Here is a 22,126-nt window from a genome sequence, read left to right as displayed (position 1 = left end):
GGTAGGTATGTCTTCACCGGCGAAACGGCTGCCACGTGCGCGATTCCTTCCTCTGTATAGGTGCTGATTTGATATCCGGCTCGAAGGACCAAAATGAAGAGGCTGGTTGCGGCTTTGGTGGCTTCGTCGCCGGTGAAATAAGAAGGCGTAATGGTAGTTCAAGGTTTATATTTGTGCTCGGCAATTTACATAAAGACAAGTCCAAACAAATTGTAATTATTAATGCGTGTGTTCGACTGTTCGCACGAGCCGCGCAGCTGAGAGTGCCGGTCGCTGGATAAGGCGCGCGGGGCGGGAGGGGCGATCGGCCGATGAGCCCACGCGAGCCTGTGTGTGTGTGTATAATTAATAATTTGCACACAAGGCGTCAACAAACTTTTATAATATGATTTAAGGATTTTATGGTTTAGGATTATATAAAGGTTTTCTAATAAATATTTCATTCAATTTAAAAGGTACCTACGTTTTTCCAAACAATATGCTAAACATCATAAGAAGAGAAAAACATACCTATATATTTTTCACAATTTTTTTTATTATACCTACACATGAAAACACTGAGTCAATTCACAATTAAACAGAAAAATAAAACTATTAAAATGAAAACAGCTATACACAATATATAACCACGACATACCTGTAAAATTTAGGTTTCTTAAACTATGTTTCCCATTATTAGTAATAATTTAAAGATTTAGATAAGTCATTATGATCTCTTCTTAAACATGATTAGATCACTGATAAAACGAAATTTAACGTTTAATCTTTATATTCAACAGTTATCCCATGGCGGCTTCAGCTACGGCGGTGGTGAGAGGCGATCAGACTACGGAGTGCGGGAGCAGCATGAGCTCGCCTTACACCATGCACTGCATTCCACTGATGAAACACAGGTAAGTGTGTGTCATTTGTATATATGTAGCTATATAGGTTTATTATGGTGGGGCCATAAAGAAATAAGAAGAAGAATGTTTATTATGAGGGTAGTTTTAATATGAAAAGCACTTCGCAAATGTTTCTATCTGTATCTACGTACTAATAGTATGTATAACTAAGTCTTAACAATATATTTTATGGATGAAACGTAAGAGAAATTTCGTTAAACTTGTGACTACACACGAAAAATACAGTATTCAGATAATCAATTGAACTTTCAACTACATTACTACTTAATAAGAATTAAATATCGAAGAACTTTCCAAAATATTACCTATCTAATTTAAGTACACATTATAAACAGCATCATAATCCAATGATTTTTTTTAACCCTGAGCAGATCTTCAATATGCATATAAGGTGATACAGAAACCCGAATGCAAATGACCACCTTACATTTTAGCAAAACATAATCACCCACTTAAGAGCATCCTGTATACTATCATGGCGGACTTAACCTAATCAATTTATATAATTACATGTGATTACAGAGTAATGGAGTCACAATCCCATAAATTATTTCTTATAAATGACAAGCCTGTGTGTTATTACACCTCTACAGGTGAACATATTATGTGCACATGGTATTAAAACACGTATAGTATCAATATTTATGGTAATCAGGACAAAATATTGATAAAAGATGTCTTGTATGTCATTCTGTTTGGTACCTAAAGCTGCGAGGCTTGAATATTATAAAGAGATGGATGTAACTTAGAAAAAGGAGACTAGTTTTTTATTGTCATAGAAATAAAACCTAAAGATTTACATCTCTAAGAGCCGATTTTTCAATCCTTTGTTAAAATTTATCCGTCCAATAAAGTATTGCACGAACATTTTAAATCACCTGTAAACTGTCAAATACGGACAATTAGAATACATTTTTGAAATGGTAGTTTAATACGTTATTCGATGAATAAGTTTTAACCAAGGATTGAAAAATCAGCCCTTAAGGTGGATGTTCCGACCGTCCCTCCATACATTTTTGATTACCTCTAAACACTTAACACAGACACTATTTCTTTAAAACTAATCATTTTATCACTTCTCTATAATGAAATGTGTGCGCGTTCGACCTTTTTAATCAATAATTTACAATATTTACTTAGAAAAACAACAGTAAAATACCGGAAAAATTTGACACTTCTACAGTAGTGTGCGTGACTTTTGCCAAGCGAAACACGACATAAAGCACGACATCTAGCGCATAGACTATATACTTATTACAGATCTAGCGCGTCAATGTCTAAACGAAAGGCGATGTTTAGACATAAGACGCGCTAGATGTCGTGCATTCGCGTTCGTTATCTTATACATAATGAGCATAATTCTAATAAATCAAAGTTCTGTGTAAAAATTGAGTAATTTCATTTCCAATCGTTCAAAGAAAATAACAATAAAATAAAATAAAACTAATGACCTTAGAAACTATGTTTTTTTTTGTAAACAATTTATTACTCATTATTGTTCGTCCGTCGTAGGTCTGTAAACTGTATTGTACACTGAAGGTAAATGGTACTGTAGGTACTTTAGTTCGGCGTCGTCGTCGGCTTGATATAAATTACATTCTTGATTTCATTGACACGCGCTATGATTTGCGCGCGGAATTTCTTGTGTTGTGAATTTATTTTTGTATGCTATGCATTTTAATTGATTCAAATTGCAATGTTTCTCTAGTATGCATTTGAGACTATATTGTAAATTGTAATAATTGATCGTGGGTATAGTAATTAATTATTCTAATAACGCAATTAGTAATATATGTATTTTCGGTGGGATTCAAAACAAAAAATTGGCCCGTGATTTTTATGAAATTTCACCACATTGCAAATCACATCAATCATAGTTCATACACATGTATGACGAAAGTGATTAGTATTGTGGCTAACATTGACTCATCAGTTCATCACTGAAACCAGTGATAAATCAGTACCTATATCATATTGTGTTTGAATATTTTTAAACAATGATATAAGTATACAATTATTATAAATCATTATTATAAATCGGTAAACTATCAAAGTAATCACAAACTTGCAAACATTGGTAAAATGTCCAGTAGTTTATGAGCCTATTCATTACAATCAAACAAACAAACAAAGTTTTCCTCTTTATAATATTAGTGTAGACAAACACTATGAATACGATCACGAATGCAAATTCGGGGATTTTCTAATTATTGCTAAATAATAATTGAATTCGTTTTGAAATACTCTATAATTTTTAGTGTATAAATATAAATAGACATTTATAATGTGGTGCTCATTTTTTTTGTACTGCTAACGCTATTGTAGGTACCTATTTTCGTTGTTTTATTTCAAGTGAACACGGCCATACAATTTTGTCACGAGCCGCCTATGATTGTAGGTACTTTTGTTAGGCTCCTTCGTCGTCCGCGTCGCGTCGGCTCGAAAGTTCTTGATTTCATTGTCACGCGCTATGATTTGCGCGCGGATTTTCTTGTGTTGTGAATTTATTTTTGTATTATTATTATTTTTTATTTTTTTTTTATTTTATTGATTCAAATAAAATATTTCACTAGTATGCATTTGAGACTATATTGTATTATGTATAATTTATCGTAGGTATAGTTATTCTTATAACGCAGTTATATTTTCGGTGGGACAATTTGACCCGTGATTTTTCTGAAATATCACCTCAAATCACATCAATCATACACACGTATGACGAAAGTATAGTGGCTAACATTGACTCATCAGTTCATCACTGAAACCAGTGATAAATCAGTATATCATATTTTATTGTGTTTGAATATTTTTTAAACAACGATATATACAATATTATTATAAATCGGTAAACTACCAAAGTACTTCCGAATTTTCAGACAGACAAACAAGTAGTTTGAACACGCAGTTTTCTTATACTAGTAGCAAAAATCAAAACCATAATATTATGTTTACCTACTATATTTTACTAAAAGTCGAGTGCGTCGAAATCGTAAATAATAATATAATGTTTTTCACCTTCCTGGTTATTTTCCCATAGTAAATAGTGTTTTATGTTTGTTGTTGTAGGTAGGAATAATAATAATTATTCTTACTTGTTGGTTATGAAATGTATATTGAAATAATTTACTTTTACAAATCATTAGTGATATTAGTTTTGAGTGAAAATGCTTGGATCAGCATAATATTATATGGTACTTCAAATACATGTTTTGATAAAAAAACAATAGTGTAATAAAATAAAACTGCGTTTTATTGTAATCAATGTTGACAGTTTTAAATTCCAAAATTATTGATCAATAAAATAGTTTACACCAACAAATATAACTTTTATTTTTATAACCATCGTTCATAATATAAACCGTAGCAGGTGGCGTTTTGAAGTTCTGTCTACTCATACAGAAAAATGGAAAACTTGTTTTTTTTGTAAACAATTTATTACTCATTATTGTTGTTTGGCTGTGTGTTTGGCAACTCGAAGCGTGGTCGTCCGTCGTAGGTACTTTTGTTCGGCGTCGCGTCGTCGCTCGTCCGCGTCGGCTTGATATAAAACATTCTTGATTTCATTGACACGCGCTATGATTTGCGCGCGGAATTTCTTGTGTTGTGAATTTATTTTTGTATGCTATGCATTTTAATTGAATCAAATTGCAATATTTCTCTAGTATGCATTTGAGACTATATTGTAATAATTGATCGTGGGTAGGTATAGTAATTAATTATTCTAATAACGCAATTATATTTTCGGTGGGATTCAAAACAAAAAATTGGCCCGTGATTTTTATGAAATTTCACCACATTGCAAATTATATATTATACAATTACAATTACAATTATTATAAATCGGTAAACTATCAAAGTAATCACAAACTTGCAAAATATGCTTTTCCGAATTTTCAGACAGACACACAATTTTATTAGTTTGTTTTAGCAAAGTAGGTACCTATACCTATACGCTTACGTCGCGCGTCGCGTCGTCGAAAACGGTGCGCCCAGAAACAAACATACCTACCTAATTCAGTTACAATCCTTTTTTTGTTCCGTAATATATTGTATTCTAATACGATTTTTTTTATTCGTCGGCCAGTTCTACTAGGTATAAAAAGATAAAATTGAAATATAATTATTGTAGCGACAGCCATATGTTACTATGTTTTCGTAAATATGTTTTTCACCTTCCTGGTTATTTTCACATAATCTTATATATATATAAATGAATCGCAAAATGTGTTGGTAAGCGCATAACTCGAGAACGGCTGAACCGATTTCGATAATTCTTTTTTTATTATATTCCTTGAAGTACGAGGATGGTTCTTATGTAGAGAAAACGTAAACATGTACCACGGGCGAAGCCGGGGCGGACCGCTAGTCTAATATAAAAATGAATCGCAAAATGTATTGGTAAGCGCATAACTCGAGAACGGCTGAACCGATTTCGATAATTCTTTTTTTATTATATTCCTTGAAGTACGAGGATGGTTCTTACTTCTTATGGAGAGAAAACGTAAACATGTACCACGGGCGAAGCCGGGGCGGACCGCTAGTAAATAATAAAATAATAAATAGTGTATTAGATTTGTTATTGTATCTTGTATACCTACGAATAATTATTCTTACGTCTTGTTGGGAAATGTTCAAATACCTACCTATTGAAATAATTTACTGTTACAAATCATTAGTGTTATTAGGTAGTTTTGAGTGAATAGGCATGGATCAGAAATTCAGAATATAATATGCTACTAACTACTCAAATACATACACGCCAAACTTGTTTTACATTCACGCCATCTAGAGTTCAATCTTTATCATTTTTGTATACGTCTGTGTGTGTAAACGACCCTGTATGCAATGACAGATGTTAAAACGCATGGTTTTACCGAATTGGGTGGATTTTAAGGCAATGATATGACATATTTAAATAAAATATAATATTCAGTAATCGCCATGACTATTCCTACGACCTTAATCTTTTCCAATTACGCAAAAACTCAAATAAACTAGAAATGTAGAATTCAGCGCCATCTAGCGGGACATTGGCTGGGAACAGATCGTAGCAATCACCTTAATCTAATCTAAATTGATATAGAGTTTTACTAGCGTTTGTTACTAGTAAGTATTAAGTGGTATTAGTAAAAAGTTTTATCATGTACATATTATAATTCTTCATCTTACTTAAATTTATTTTTGTGTTCACAATTAATCTTCTAAACTGTCGATCTTCTAAAAAAAAAACTTCTCTAAACTGTCGATTTCTAAACGGTTTCATAAGAGCAGTAAATAAATACAAAAAAATACCCTTCTATGGACTACACAAATATATTCGCTAAAGAATTTAATAAGCTAAGTAAATTAGACCTCCCTTAACGTTACGGGAATGTTCCAAAGAATTCCGTGCTATTTTTTTGCTATGATTAGCTTCCTATACGATATTGACTTACATATTATTATAAATATTTTTATACAGGGTGTCTTTTTTCTGGTATCATAATGTTTAATTTTTTTCTACTTTTTTTTAATACTTTTCATAATATTTTACAATTTGATTCTATGTTTTTTTTTTCACAGAATGCGGGCATGGACGACACAAGTGGTTTTATGACAGATCTACCATTATTAAAAAGTGAGTGCTTAAAAAAAATAATTAAAAAAAAATCCGATCTATACCTACTGCAGATTAAAAATATTTTCTTTCGAACATCGCTTCACTACCATGTTTAATTGTGTAAACTATTGTGTAGTAACTGAATTTATATATCAATCTCAATATTGCAAATATGTTGCTCATTAAAATATATTCTGAATGTTTTTTTTCTATCTATAATAAATGTAATTTAAATACCGCTATATAACACACGTTATTAACTTATCAAATACTTTACTTAAGATGGTTTCAATGATAAAACAGTAATTAGGCAGTACATCGAATCGGAAACGTGTGTCGATTTTTTTAGATCGGACAAGCGAATAATCGATAAAATTGGATCGATCGAATGCGGATACGGAAATGAGATGCTACTTTTTTCTTGTCTATTTATCGATTGATGAGTCTCATTTCGATTGCAAAATAATATGTTACGGATTTTTTTTATTTGTTTCTGAAATAAAATTGTAAAATTAAGTTTAATGTTTCAGTAAATATGATTAACTATGTATTAGTGTAGTAGTATCGTATTTTTTTCCAAATCTCAGAGATATACAGAAATTATAATCACATAAAATCTACTCGAGGCTACTAAATAAAATCATTAATACCTACCATATAATATAATACGGTAGGTACCGTTATAACGTAAAAAATCTTGCAAAATTTCTTTCAAATTCCGAAGTATAAAGAAACGGCAACAAATCAATTTGCTGCCGAAAAACGTTGCATTCAACTCTGGCCATCGACAAAATAATTGGCCGCTAATGATTTTTATTCTACAAAAAAAGCTAATTCTTTTTTTTAAACGTGTTAAACAGCCAGCATGGTGCTGAGGTAATGATACAGTAATGTTTATTGTATTAGGGTTGCCATACGCGTTATTACAATGAGAATAGCAATCACGCTGTGTGCATGTTTGGGGCGTGGCTGAATTGTTAGAGCGCCATTGTTAGTTTTACACCAGGGATTTGATAATCACCCGGATTTTTTATTTCAATGAGCATTGAGCAATTTTGTGCTACTTACTGTAAGGATATTAAGTATATTATACTTATTCATTGAAAATCATGGAAGTGAGGTGCTAAGCCCCCTATAGTGCATGTAAAATTATGTTTAGCTCTCTTTTCGTTTTGTATTATATGGACAAATAAAGAAATAGGTACTCAATCAGTATAAATTATTGGAATTTAGAGATGCATTCCTTATAATATTTCTATTTATCTTGAGGTTTCGAACGCTTTACATCGAGATAACACGTTGCCGTCGTCTTCCAGTGCAGAATTTTATAGATTTTCTTTCCTTTCAACAAAACCAAACTTTGTCAAACGATATCAAATCAGTAATAACTCAACTGAACATTGGCGAAGTCCATCTATTTGGTTGACCCATTTATAAAGAGAAGACACACGATACTAAAATACTTTTCTTCCCACCAGCTATGAAAGGCAGAGACGGCCTCTCCTCCGGTTCATGTGCACCGAACGACGTGTTCTGCTCAGTGCCCGGGAGGTTGTCCCTCCTCTCCTCTACCAGTAAATACAAGGTGACAGTCGCGGAGGTGCAGAGGAGGCTGTCACCGCCGGAGTGTCTGAATGCCTCACTGCTGGGAGGGGTTTTAAGAAGGTATGTGTGATTTGTGTATTGAATAATTATGAATTTTTGTGTCTTGTGAACGTAGGGAGAAAAGCTCGATAAGGAAATTATATTGTTTAAATATGCTATGTTATGTATGAGCTGTGCCGCGCTCATCCGCAGATTACCCGGTCAATGGCAAGTTTTTCTATAGCTTGTATGATTCTGGTAGCAATAGCTACATCACAAAGTATCACCTAAATCCGTTTACTGTTCAGTAGTACTTAAATGAAAGATAAACAAACAAGCATCCATAAATCGTCATTTTAACGTTTACATTTTTAATATAAGTAAGATAAACCTACGTATTTGCAGTAACCTAAAGAATCTAGCTTCCTGCAGTCGATATAATCTAATCAAATATACCATGAAGAAAATATGTTCGGTATCCACTACACCGTCTACACCACAAATAAGCATGTACAGTTATATCCACAGACTACACAATGATTCAACCCCACACCGCACTACCGGGTTATTTACATCACGTTATTTTTTGCGCTTGCAACACTGCTACAGTTTGCGGCTAGACATCGTTTAATTTCAACCGCCAGTTAGCGGTCAGATATTTTTTGTCTGTGGTCTTATATACAGGCAAATCAAATACTATACACATTTTTTACCAGCACGAGCCAGTAAAAGTTTTAGTTGATTAATAAGAAACTTAATATCCACAACGATAATTGAACGAAACCAACATTTAAAAGTAAAATATTAACGAACAAAGTTATTGAGATTTCGGAACGTCAATAATATAGAATTCATCATACTTTACACTTGAAAGAGCCTCAATTTAATCCAAAAGAAATAGCATAAAAGAGATTAAGACAGATGAAACATGAAAGCTCCACACAAAACAATAATAAAACTGGTACAATGCGAACGAACGGTATCTTTTTCATCATAATTATCGAAATCAAATATCCGTTTATTGATTGATAATCTCTTTAAATCGGACATCTGTGTACTCGATGCTTTTATATCGATATTTGATGCCCATTAGCTAGCGATATGTCGATTCATTCGATTTAGTTTTACATTGATTCTAAATTCGAATCGAATAGTTGCCTGTCTCGTTAGATCTGTGCTTGAATCTCTCTTTTGTCGATGGCCGAATTTCTAAGTCAAATATGCATGTATGAAAAATGAATTCTATGAATTTGTGCGTCTATAGTCCTTTTCACGTAGGATGATTCCTGTGACACTTCGTCGTGTTCCGAATTACGTATTTTATGTTTAAAACGCAAAAATAATTTTAGTGCATAATATTTTTATTTTATGGCGGCATTATTACCAAAAATATAAAAATGAAACATCTTAAGCTTATAAATCAAAAACAGTATTGTTTAGTTTAATATAATGAATAATAAAATAAAAATAACACAAAAATATAATACCTACGCAATTCGTGTACATGAAATGGATCGTTGAAAAATCATAGAGTTGGAAAACATATAATCGGCGCCCATCTTGTGATCGTTTGTCAATCGAGTCAATCGTATGTACGAATGCGTCAGCCTTGTATACAAGTTGCATTTTTATATTGATACTTTACGTTTATAATTCTGTTATTGTTACTAATTGTTATTGTTGAGTTTTTGTTGCTGTTGTTTGCTATGTTTCCTTAGTTAATTGTTGGCGAAATGCCGAAAAAACTAATTTTGGTACTTTATTCAAATCGATTTCATTTCCATATAAAATATTATTGATTATCGGAAACAATTGATACGATTTCAGTAAAGACATCTCTACACGTGTCAAAAATCGATGTGTCACAGAAATCATCTTAGGTGGAAAGGACTAGTGAAGAAACTACTTATATAATTGTTCTGATTAATCAAATAGAACGATACCTAACTTTTTCTCAAATACACAATGTACACAAACGTATACACCATCATTTTTGCAAATTAAAATGGAGTTATAAGTATTAAAAATATATTTGACTGTTAAAATAAGACAATTAAAAATAAAGTTAGAGACGTTGGTTTTATAGAATTGAGGCTATTAAGGTGGCGTTAAAGATCCTTAGAAAGTTATAATGATGATATTATAAACTAATTGGGTCACCCGACTTCTTTTACGTAATGATTAAATATCCATCTGGAAATGCTACATTTTCTTTACATTGTATTCAATACATTCACAATAAGGAATTTTGATTTGCGATGCTGAGACTTTAAAAAGTTTCATGTATAATATATTATCTCCTTAACATAAATTGTACGTAAATTAACCAAATTAATTCGATTCCATTTCATTACAAAAAAATAAACAGAATAACACCAATTTTCGGCAAATTCGACCAATCGTATACGTTTAAAATGGCTTCATACATTCATTACGTGTGCCTTTTCAGGAATAATTGGATATCTTAAATATTGCTTAGGGCTGCCACCATCCATGTATTAAATAACATCACATTTATCAAAATATTTAACGAAATAACTAAAGACCATCTTGCTGTTCTTAAAAATACTAAGTCTTCAGCACTGAAATGGATGATATCCTTCATCCCAAATACAATAAATATCGTCTCTATAAGTACTAGGTATGTATATTTTATATTGATGCTTTTCTGTAAAGAAAGCCATTTTATTCCCTTTCGCCGAAAAGTCTTTCGTACTAATTCAATAAGCTTCAATTTAGAAGCACTTTTCTAGTTGTTCTTAAATAAAATTAAACCGCTAAAAACTTTAGTAACCACGAAGATTCATAATATAAAGTCTTCCTGGTTTTTGTATTTCAAAATTTATTGGTTTAAACCAATAAATTTTGAAATACATCACAAAGTTCACACTATTATGTAAAAAAAAATAATCTAATAAGTTTTTTTAATTAAATTTCTGTTTTGGCAACCCTATCATGACCAGACAGTTTGGCGGTATGCGATCGGACGATAAAAAGCAGCACGCGCTGAACGAACAAATTTTATAATTACGTACTAAAGTGTAAATGTATCCAATTGGATCTCGATGTAATTACTAATGGAGCGAAAATTAAACTTGTTCAAATTAATGGCAGTAATGATTAGTAGGTACTGCGAGCTAAATACGCTGTAAGTGGAATAATTTATTACTATATTTGAAGCAAATAAACTTTACTGCGTAGATAAACTGAAGTCTCATTAAACCCTAAAAAAATAAAAACAAATTTTAATTTTCACATAAATAGGACCAATTTTAATTTAACGACACTTTTAGTCATAGTTAATTTATTTACTGGCAACATTAACGCGTTGTATGAACAAACCATTATTTAAAAAAGTGTACACTGAAATATAACGGTTATAATCATAGCTTGTTTTAATCAAAATTGTAAGCGATTTGAAATAATAGCACATACACAGTTTTCATTATCTATATAGTAGGTAGCAATTATTATACTGGGTCGATAGTTAACAATTACGTAGTTAGACTCAATTTTTATTTCAATTAATATCAGATTACGCATCGGTCTGTCGATTTTGAAGTATTCCAGTATAATTTGCATATAAATAAGGTACCTATGAGAAATGTGTTTGAAACAAATTATATGCAGTATATTCTGAACGTTATTTTTTATGAAGCAATTATTAGTCTTACAAGTTACAACACATCAATTTAATAAAAAATTTAAGATATCAAAAATTTTGGGTGTGTCCATTACTTTAAATATCTTTCATTTGGTTATATCGGATGTGTATCAAACATCTGATGCAACCGAATTACTAATAAAACAACAATAAGAAATTTTAAAGTTAAGTTGATTCCACTATCAATCATACCAAAACTAAAGTTTTAATATTCAATCAAAATAACAAGCGTCAAGCACACATTCCTAGATACCTTGATAAGGCCAAGCAAAAACAATTTTATTAATGAGCCCAACTTTTTTCATTAATTCAGTAGCGTGTTACGTACTGGCAACATTACATAAATTTAAAAAGAAAACATCGTTAATCTAATTTACACTTTACTGCGTGTACTTAGGGTATTTATTTAAAGGGCAACGTTTAGACCGCTTTCTACACGTCAATCATTTTGGCGGTAATAGATAGGTTATCACTTATCTGTGGTTCAATCTTGTGGGCGGTAGCTGCTCTATACGTCAATAATTTCGTGTGCTCTGTCGTAAAAAATATTAAAAAAATATTGATTTCATTGACGTAATAAAGTTATGATGGATGATTCTTGAATGTAATAAGATGATATTAGCTCTGATTAGTAAAAAATGTATATCTGTATTCTGTAGTAGGTAACTATAAAACCATCATCATTAATTTATAAACATTTGCATTTTAAAAACAACTTTACAATATAAACATGTCAATTAGATGTTCAAGTAACAAGTTCATTAATCACATTTGTCAAAATAAATAGGTGCGGAACGATTTTCCCGGTAAAACATTGACATTCTTATTCTGTAGTAAAAACAATGTTTTGTCAGAATATGTATGGATTTTTTTTTTTAAGTCGTTCACGCTGAAACACGTGATCATATTTTAAGAACTGTATACCTGTTTACTACGTCTACGCGAATGACGGTGCGGATATTAGATATTTTTTTTTATATTATTCTAATGCCCTTAAGTTAATAATTTAATGTATTTTTTATTTCAGGGCAAAAAGCAAAAATGGTGGTCGATTATTAAGGGAGAAATTAGAAAAAATTGGTTTGAACCTACCAGCGGGGAGACGGAAAGCCGCTAATGTCACATTACTCACTTCACTTGTAGAAGGTAAATTTAATTTTTTTCTCTATTATATTTTGTTGTAAGTAAATTCATGATTGCTCATTTTATTTATTTAAATTTTAAAATTGGTTTTAATCACAGATCATATAAAACCACAGTATAAAACTATAGGTACTAGTAGTTTTAATGCAGAGTTTAATCTTTTTCAATATCATACCAATTATAAATGGCTAGCTGCTAAGATGCCTGGTGTTTTCCCCTTAAAACGCATTTAAAATCATTATTGATTGCTAAATTTGAAATTACCCTCACAGCCGAAGCAGTGCACCTAACTTATTACTTTCAACTGCGTAGTTTTTGATTAACTATATAATTAGTGTGCAATGTGCTTAGTCCCCAAAACATGCGTAATAATCAACAATTTTCCATCATTTCCCCCAGCTGAAGCAGTGCATCTAACGCGACTTCGGCTACGTAATTTATGATAAATTACTAACTTATTCCTCAAAATATCTAAGCCATTTTTCTTTTATTTCCCCCAGCCGAAGCAGTGCACCTAACGCGACTTCGTCTACGTAATTTATGATAAACTACTAACTTATTCCTCAAAATACCTAAACCATTTTATTTTAATTTCGTCTAGCTGAAGCAGGGCACCTAACGCGACTTCGTCTACGTAATTTATGATAAATTACTAACTTATTCCTCAAAATACCTAAACCATTTTATTTTTGTTTCCCCCAGCCGAAGCAGTGCACTTAGCGCGCGACTTCGGCTACGTGTGCGAGACAGAGTTCCCGGCGCGTGCGCTGGCGGAGTACCTCGCGCGGCAGTACGCGGAGCACGACGCGCGACGCCGACGCGACCTGCTGCAGGCCACTAAACAGGTGAGCGGGGAAAAAGAAAGAAAAAAATAATAATTCCAACCAGCCAGTGCTATTAAAAAAAAGAGTGTGTGTAGGACTTATGTATTTTTTGTGACTAAAATTCCCAACCAGTCAGTCTCACTTTTTAAAAGAGTAAAATTCACATATATTACACCTTGATTTATGTCAGAGTTGCGCTACAAAAATGGACTGCAGACTGAACTCAGCTCTATGTTACGTCGAACCGCTTTTAGTGACCGCTCAAAGTAAAAAATACTTTCATATTCTTAAATTTCTGTAAAAAATGCATCAACCATAAAACACGCTCTGGCGGGTCACGAGTGGCTGAGTTGGTCAGGCATCCGCCCCGGAATGCCGCGAAAGGATGCGGGTTCGAGTCCCGCCTCGTGATCGAATTTTTTATTTTCTTTATAAATTTATAACCATAAAACATCTCCACCAGGTGGTCAAAGAAGTGATGGACCTGCTGAACCAGGACCGATCCCCGCTGTGCAACACGCGGCCGCCGCACCTGCTGGAGCCGGCGATACAGCGCCACCTCACGCACTTCTCGCTCATCTCGCACGGGTTCGGCGGGCCCGCTATAGTGGCCGCGCTCACTGCTATACAGGTACATCTATATACTAATACTCACTTCTCGCTCATCTCGCACGGGTTCGGCGGGCCCGCTATAGTGGCCGCGCTCACTGCTATACAGGTACATCTATATACTAATACTCACTTCTCGCTCATCTCGCACGGGTTCGGCGGGCCCGCTATAGTGGCCGCGCTCACTGCTATACAGGTACATCTATATACTAATACTCACTTCTCGCTCATCTCGCACGGGTTCGGCGGGCCCGCTATAGTGGCCGCGCTCACTGCTATACAGGTACATCTATATACTAATACTCACTTCTCGCTCATCTCGCACGGGTTCGGCGGGCCCGCTATAGTGGCCGCGCTCACTGCTATACAGGTACATCTATATACTAATACTCACTTCTCGCTCATCTCGCACGGGTTCGGCGGGCCCGCTATAGTGGCCGCGCTCACTGCTATACAGGTACATCTATATACTAATACTCACTTCTCGCTCATCTCGCACGGGTTCGGCGGGCCCGCTATAGTGGCCGCGCTCACTGCTATACAGGTACATCTATATACTAATACTCACTTCTCGCTCATCTCGCACGGGTTCGGCGGGCCCGCTATAGTGGCCGCGCTCACTGCTATACAGGTACATCTATACTAATACTATGAAGCTGAAGAGTTTGTTTGTTTGAACGCGCTAATCTCGGGAACTACCAGTGCCAGCGTTAGGGGGGGGGGGCAAGAGGGGCAATGGCCCAGGGCGCCAAGGTCTGAAGTTGGTTAACCTAACACTTGATATTGCTTCCCTCAAGTGGGCGCCACAATATTTTCGCCCGGGGTATCAGTGGCCCTCATGCCGGCACTGGGAACTACTGGTCCCATTTGAAAAATTCTTTCGGTGTTAGATAGCTTTCGAGGAAGGCTATAGGCTGTATATCATCACGCTAAGACCAACAGGAGCGGAGCAATGCGGGTGAAACCGCGGGGAACAGCTAGTAATAAATACAATTTAGGTCAAATCAGTGCAATGTGAAAAGATTTAATTCGATTTTTATAACACAACTAGCTTTCCGCTCGCGGCTTCGCCCGCTTTTTCTAAAACATAATAAATTATACTAAAATCTTCCTCTTGAATCACTCTATCTATTAAAAAAAAACCGCTTCAAAATTGTGTAGTTTTAAATACTGAAGCATACAAACGGACATAGAAACAGAAAGCGACTTTGTTTTACACTATGTAGTGATATTGGCTAAGTCGATCGTCGAGTCCAAATTGTGATATTTCGATGTTCATGTCAGTTTGTAGAGTTGTAAATCTCAATAGTTGCATTTGGATAATATTTGAGTTATGTTATTATTGTATTGCTAATAAAAATAATTTTCTTGTTACAGAACTTTTTAAACGAATCCCTGAAGCATTTAGACAAATTGTACCCACAAAGCGGAATGGTGTCCTCATCGTTAGACAAGACAAAAATGGACCCCGACATCAAGAAGTAGCAGATAATTCGAACAACGACTTGAACATTTTATTTGACTGGCAACATTTTATTTGTCAAAGTAAATGTCAAATAAGTTACGGAAGTTCTATGAACTACGTTGTTCTTACTACTTCCGTGGTCTATTATTCTATTAGTCTATGGAACGAAAAAATTGTCACTGCCGTTGCAAGTTGTTTTTTTTTTAACACTCGATTTGTATAAATATGAATTTGTTTTGTTAACCGACTTCTTGCGTACAAATTCTACAATGTTTTTTTTATTTTATAAACTTACAGCTAAAACTTTTGCTCATTACTCAGCTCAAAAAAATGCGTATAGTATTTTATAAATTCTGTACTTAAACCATTTTTCTTTGTGGTTTTGTTACTTAGATTCTGATTTTTTAGTAATCTATAGTCGGAATAACATGCATTTATAACATTAAATACTTGCGTTTATAGCAAAACCGCATACAAATAAAGTGCAATTATATAAATACTCAAGATTGTGAGAATTTGTAAATATAGATAAAATAAATTAGTTATAAATTTAAGCGTTTATGATATTGCCCGTTTTGTATTCTCTTCAAAGAAATAGTATTTTTAATAACAATGAGCCAGCGCAATAAGACACACATATCAAGGTAAATGTAAATAATTGAAGTAAGATGAAAAATTAATACAGTATAAGATTTTTTTCAGTCAGTTATAATTATTTAAAGTCGAACCTCCTTAGTTAATAATTTGTAATTAGACATAGTTTTGCTAGATTCTTTGTGAACGTGTGCCAATTAGTTTTTAATGCGAGTCTAAATAGATTTTCAATTGATAAGTGTTTATTATGTATTTATTATAATAATTAAAGACATTTCACAATTTTAACTTAAAATATTAAGGTAAAATTTGTTTTCGCACCCCATTTAATTAATTCAAAGTATTACCTTTAAAATAACTTTGATTGCAATTCCTACCTCAGTATATTACGTAGACTCTTGCTATGTCCTTGGTCAAACTTATGATTTAATGTTGGGTCCACTCACAGCAAAAAAAAGTCGTTTTACCAAACCTGAGGACTTACCGTGAGGTCTTAAAGCAGCACTAATTCCAGTGTAAGAAAGTGATGGCACTTGACATCCTACCAAGAAGCTTATATCATCCTTCATCCCTTTCACACCAACTTGCCAAGTTAGGTGTGAAAGGGACAAAAAACAACCAGGCGTCATTCAAGGTCATACCTTCCCGTGACAAGTCAACGTTCATAGTGCAATCTCCAGTGTATTAGATATAAGCTTCTTGCATCCTACATAGCTCTGTCTCTTTCTTACATGGGAGTTAGTATTGCTTTACGTCACTTTACCCTTCTGTGTGGACTTAATAAAATATTCAGACATTGTATGGAAGGTGAATAATTATGTATACTTGTGATTTTTTAGTTTATTTTAATATTAAAACAGCTTGTAATTTTGACTTGAAATAATACGTGCCAGTCCGTATATGCGGTCACATAACGTTTTCGTAAATGACAAAAAAAGTACATAAAGCTGGCTACTCACGTACCTGCAGCAAGGGCAATATTGGTACAATCTCGGTTGCATGGTGCGGGCGCGGCCGTCGGAACAATTTCAGTTGTTCTTTAAATTCTCACTGCTTGCCTATACACGTCACAATTAAGGAGCACAATCATTAAGGGTGTAATTCCAATATTGCCCCTGCTGCAAGAAGTGAGTAGCCGGCTTAATGTGACATAGAAGTTGGAAATGTAAAAATTAACTAATGTCTAACAATCGTTATAAATATAACAGTATTGTAACAGAAATCGTGTGCCAAGAATTTAAAGAAATGTAATGTTAATTTAACGTTTATTTTTGTATTCATAACTTCTAAGTTATTGTAAAACTGTTTTGTGTAAATATGTATGTTATGAAAAACAGATTGAAATAAAAGAAAAGTATGAAACGCTTGTTTGATTTTGTAGCCAAACACAACTAACTATAATAAACCACGAACCATTTTAGTAAAAACGTAAAGTAAAATAAAAAATTATATTCGACATTTGCCGTTATTTGTATTTTGTGAGTTCTCTGAATTCGTCATTTCCCTGCGACCATTTTTTTTGTGAAATGTTATTGTGTGAAATGGATGGAATACGAAAATATTAAATGATAGAAAGAATAAGTTGATTGGGAGCTTCCACCGAAAGGGCTGGCTGAACCCATTGGCCATTGAGCTATCCTCAAAAACCTTTCATTCTTTTACATAATATTATAATAGAATAAAATCGTGGGTTTTCCTCTACTTTTTCAAGACTACAGTATTGTTCCTTAATCAATTAAATACAATGGAAAGCGGGCGGTGAATAAAAAGACGTTATGCTTTTAATTAAACTGATTCTGCTTGTTGCATACGACATGCTATGAAATGGCAACTTTAAGCAATTCTGTCAAATCGAAATGTCAGTGGACAGTGACTTCTAAGAAAAAATGACATTTCCAAATTTGAAAAAAAGCCGCGGTTATTTTTGTTAACTTTCTTTTAGTTTCAAAATTCAAAGTATTTATTTTTTATGCGATAATCGTCCACTTTTTGTACTGTTTAAATAAAGTGACAATGATTGATATAAGTGATGATGAAGAAGTGAACAAAAAGTGTTTTAAATATCGACACAAATTGACCGGTAGCTTGAACATAATTTACAATGCATCCAATTCTATGTTATGTTTATGGAACAAATACCAAATATTTATCCACGAACATTTTAATTTCGAAGATGCAGCCAAGATAATAATTCCCGAGTTTCAAATCAGAGAATCTTTGCTTATAGATAACTACCTGCTTTGCTTAGATTACAGTGGGAATGTGCATTTAATATCTTTAAAATTTAAACATTCCGCTACAAAAAGACTTAAAAGTTCCTTCTCTCCGAGAGACCAAAACATAATAACAATGAAAAACATTGGTAGTGATGTAATATGTATTAAGAAGGAAAATGAAATTTGTTACATATGTTTATATAAAATGAATGTAGACTTTCAACTGACTAGAAAACAAGAAATTTTTGTACAGAATTCATTAGATAGCACAAAGTGTCTACTTTACCTACATGCGCTGTCTCTACAAGAATTTGATACTGTAAAGGAAATGTTTAATTGCCAAGATAGTGTTTGGAAGGACCACTATTTAATAATAATTTCTTTTGACAAAAGAACAATGTTTGGTTGCTTATTTACTTACCACAATAATAATAAAATCACTTTAATCAAACTTTTTGATTGTCCCACTGAAATAAGTGATGTAAAAATTTTGAATCGGAACCATCCTCAAGTACTAATGGCTCTTTCATCTGGTACATTTATAAAATTAGACTTAAATAAAGAAAAATCACATAACATAGTACATATGAACAGTTGTATAGATAAATTTCTTGAAACAAATGATTGTATCTTATATTCCGATGGTTCTTCTATGTGGAAAGCAGATAATATATATGAAAACAGTATTTCTTTTAAACAATTATTTGTAAAACAAGTTAAGGATTTTGTTAAATGCAATGACCAAATAGTTTGCACTACTTATACAAACTTTATTTATATATTTTCAATTGATGATGAATCTTCATACTTGAAACCTATATCCAATGAAGAATATTGTTCCGCAGAAATTTTATTAAACAATTCACACTACTTAGAAAGGATAGTAAATGAAGTTAATAAAATGCAAGAACTTTTTAAGGAAATTAATGAAGAAAAGAATCATATAACCACTCTAGCATTGTCAAATAAACAAGATCTTATGGATACTATTATCCACTATAATGTTACTGTTTTCGATGATTATGAAGATATTTTAAACTCGGACAATGTTTTAATATTTGCCGATGACCCTAAAGATATATTTTATAAGGATTCTTTCTACTTTTTGATAAATATTACAACTTCACACCTCCAACAAAACTTCAAAGAAATCCTCTCAAATTTATTTGGCGATCTTAGGATTCATATTACATTATTAACAAATGAAAATATTTTAAAAACAACTACAGTGAAGATTCTGGAAGAACTTAAAAAAATAGATATCGTAGTAACATTGAAAACGAAATATTTGGACTTGAGGAAGAATTTTTTTATAAATTTGCAACTTGTTACAAGGATACCAGGTGTTTTAGATACAAAACAAAACCTATGGACATGTTTGCATGAAAAATATATTCCACTAACATCTGAATATTTTATAAAAACTAGAAAATCTCCAAAACATATTTATTTGAAGGAGAATGGAAGTGAACTAGAAGACTTAATTTTCAAAACAGTCGATAATCAATTTGGTACTTTATTTAGTATTGCAAAAAATCCTATGAAAATTAATATTTATGAGTGGGTGTTTTATGCCAAATTACCAAATGATTACAAGCAGATATTTAAAGAATATAATATAGGAAATATTTTTGATACAAGAAAATGTGAATATATTAAAGAACTCATATCAAGTGAAGATTTTTTGAAATCTCAAACTACCCTCCAATTTTATGTCAACAACGAAAAAGCTGATATAGAAATATTAAATGATGGTTTCTCTCGACCTGTATTAAAAGTAACGAGTACAAATGCGAAAGTAGCGCTTGATATTCGTAATTTTATGGCAAACTTGGTCGGGAATGGTTTTTTGGGATCACAAGAGATGGTTGTGAACTGGTCATTATACTCAGTAGTTGAGGTTGGTTTATTCACTGATTTTTTTTATTTTTTTTGTTATAAGACTTTTTAAGTTTCATATTTCCCATAATATTACAAATATTGAACAAAATATTTCCAGTTTTTCGCCATTCGAAGAATTATTGACCCATCAGTTAGACCGTAACAGCTATACGCTCGCTTAAAATAATACGAATATTTAGGACTGTCCTGCAACTGACTGTAATATTTTTAAACAAATTTATAATGAATCAATTTTTATTCACACTTGCCTAATTTTTCTTCAAGAATATAAATCTTAGGTTCTAAATATTTTTGTATTTTTTTCAGACACTACAAAGAGCTGTTAATGATTGTCTAGTCAAAGGGAACGCTGCTGAAGAATTTTTCGATTTACATCATACTTTTCAAAGAAATATTATAGCAAATTTACCAATTTCTTATGTGTTTTATTTAAATCTTGCCTATCCTACAAAATACAAATGTGGTGTATCTATATTCTATACCAATAATAATATTGGTGTGGTGTTTTTAATATTGAAATAACCCATTTTTACTAAATGCATATGGATGTATGTAGTCTGTCTGTTTGTTCGGGCTACTCTCAGGAACGGCTGGACCGATTTTAACGGGATATTCACTGACAGATAACAGTTGTTACAAAGAATTAACATATATAGCGGGCTATTTTTTATCCTATATTAATATTGTTATTTGCTGGTAAAAATCGCGGGGCGCTATTGCATAAGTTTAGACTTAGGTACCTACTTGATGTAGGGGAGAGGGGGGCAGTTTAGAACAGGGGCAGTTTTGAATTATTCGATTTATGAACGCATCCTTTACTGTTTTCGACCTCCATCACCTTTTTAATACTAGTAACACCGAACTACACATCTGTCAGTTGTCAACTAACGTCTATGTCAGTGTCATTTTGCGAAAATATTGCCGGTTACTTTGACGGAGACGAAAGTAAACAAATATTTTTTTGGTTAAATGCAAATTACTGAAAACGTAAGTATTATATTCGAGTTGTTATTATTTTATAGTGTTTCACGTATTACAGACAAAGTATTTACAAATATGAGATCATTGAACACAAGTTACTTTCACGTCCAAAATTTTTTATTTGTGAAGGTTGGTATTGGGGCAGATTTGATCAAAATAACTGGGGCACTTTTGAATAAAATGTTCAAAACTGCCCCATACACATATACATGTAAAGCTGACCCTTTTACTAAGTAAGTAATTACATTTTGTACTGTCTTTACTTTACAGTCATAATTGTAAGAAATTATAAAAAGAAAAAAGAAAGTGATGTGATCGAAGAAGATACCCAACGAGCTGTTTCATATGTTGATGATGGTATAATGATGGCATGAAGTTGAGGACCGCTGCTACGATATTTAACATAAAACCGTCAACTTTATTTTATAGAGTTAAAAAATTTAAGGAAAAAAAATGAAAACTATAGCAGCAAACACACCACGCATCAAATTTTTACCAATGATGAGGAGCGTATGCTGGAAGGTTACTTTTTGAAAATGTCCAGTATGAACTATGGTTTAACTTAATTACAGGGCCGAGAGTTGGCTTATGAATATGCAAGAGCTTTAGGAAAGTGCCCTGAAAAATGGTTAAATAACAA

The 22,126-nt window shown here is 32.8% G+C and overlaps 2 protein-coding genes across 2 annotated transcripts in view; both read left to right on the top strand.

Moving 5' to 3' along the window:
- LOC123701830 (transcription factor AP-2-epsilon) overlaps positions 1-17,749 on the top strand; it is a 70,860-nt gene extending 53,111 nt beyond the window's left edge. Inside the window, exons 5-11 of the mRNA XM_045649409.1 lie at positions 780-893; positions 6,468-6,522; positions 7,983-8,169; positions 12,780-12,898; positions 13,598-13,740; positions 14,183-14,350; positions 15,706-17,749. Of these exons, the coding sequence (XP_045505365.1) occupies positions 780-893; positions 6,468-6,522; positions 7,983-8,169; positions 12,780-12,898; positions 13,598-13,740; positions 14,183-14,350; positions 15,706-15,813 (894 nt within the window). The 3' untranslated portion in view covers positions 15,814-17,749. The remainder of the gene's footprint in view (positions 1-779; positions 894-6,467; positions 6,523-7,982; positions 8,170-12,779; positions 12,899-13,597; positions 13,741-14,182; positions 14,351-15,705) is intronic.
- A 550-nt stretch (positions 17,750-18,299) lies between these two features.
- On the top strand, positions 18,300-21,860 carry LOC123701960. The gene is made up of 3 exons (XM_045649595.1): positions 18,300-20,503; positions 20,812-20,968; positions 21,757-21,860. Exons 1-3 carry the CDS (start codon positions 18,401-18,403, stop codon positions 21,858-21,860), a joined length of 2,364 nt encoding a protein of 787 aa, XP_045505551.1. The 5' UTR covers positions 18,300-18,400.
- The last annotated feature ends 266 nt before the right edge of the window (positions 21,861-22,126 follow it).

Source organism: Colias croceus, chromosome 22 (genome assembly GCF_905220415.1).
Source record: "Colias croceus chromosome 22, ilColCroc2.1".
Classification (NCBI taxonomy): Eukaryota; Metazoa; Arthropoda; class Insecta; order Lepidoptera; family Pieridae; genus Colias; species Colias croceus.
This window is presented reverse-complemented; position numbering and strand designations above follow the sequence as displayed.

Bases quoted from the DNA above. Each gene is read 5' to 3' on its own strand.
- LOC123701960 (XM_045649595.1), top strand. From the start codon at position 18,401: ATGATTGATATAAGTGATGATGAAGAAGTGAACAAAAAGTGTTTTAAA. The intron at 20,504-20,811 runs GTTGGTTTATTC...TATTTTTTTCAG, and splicing joins CATTATACTCAGTAGTTGAG to ACACTACAAAGAGCTGTTAA. The intron at 20,969-21,756 runs GTGTATCTATAT...TTTACTTTACAG, and splicing joins TCCTACAAAATACAAATGTG to TCATAATTGTAAGAAATTAT.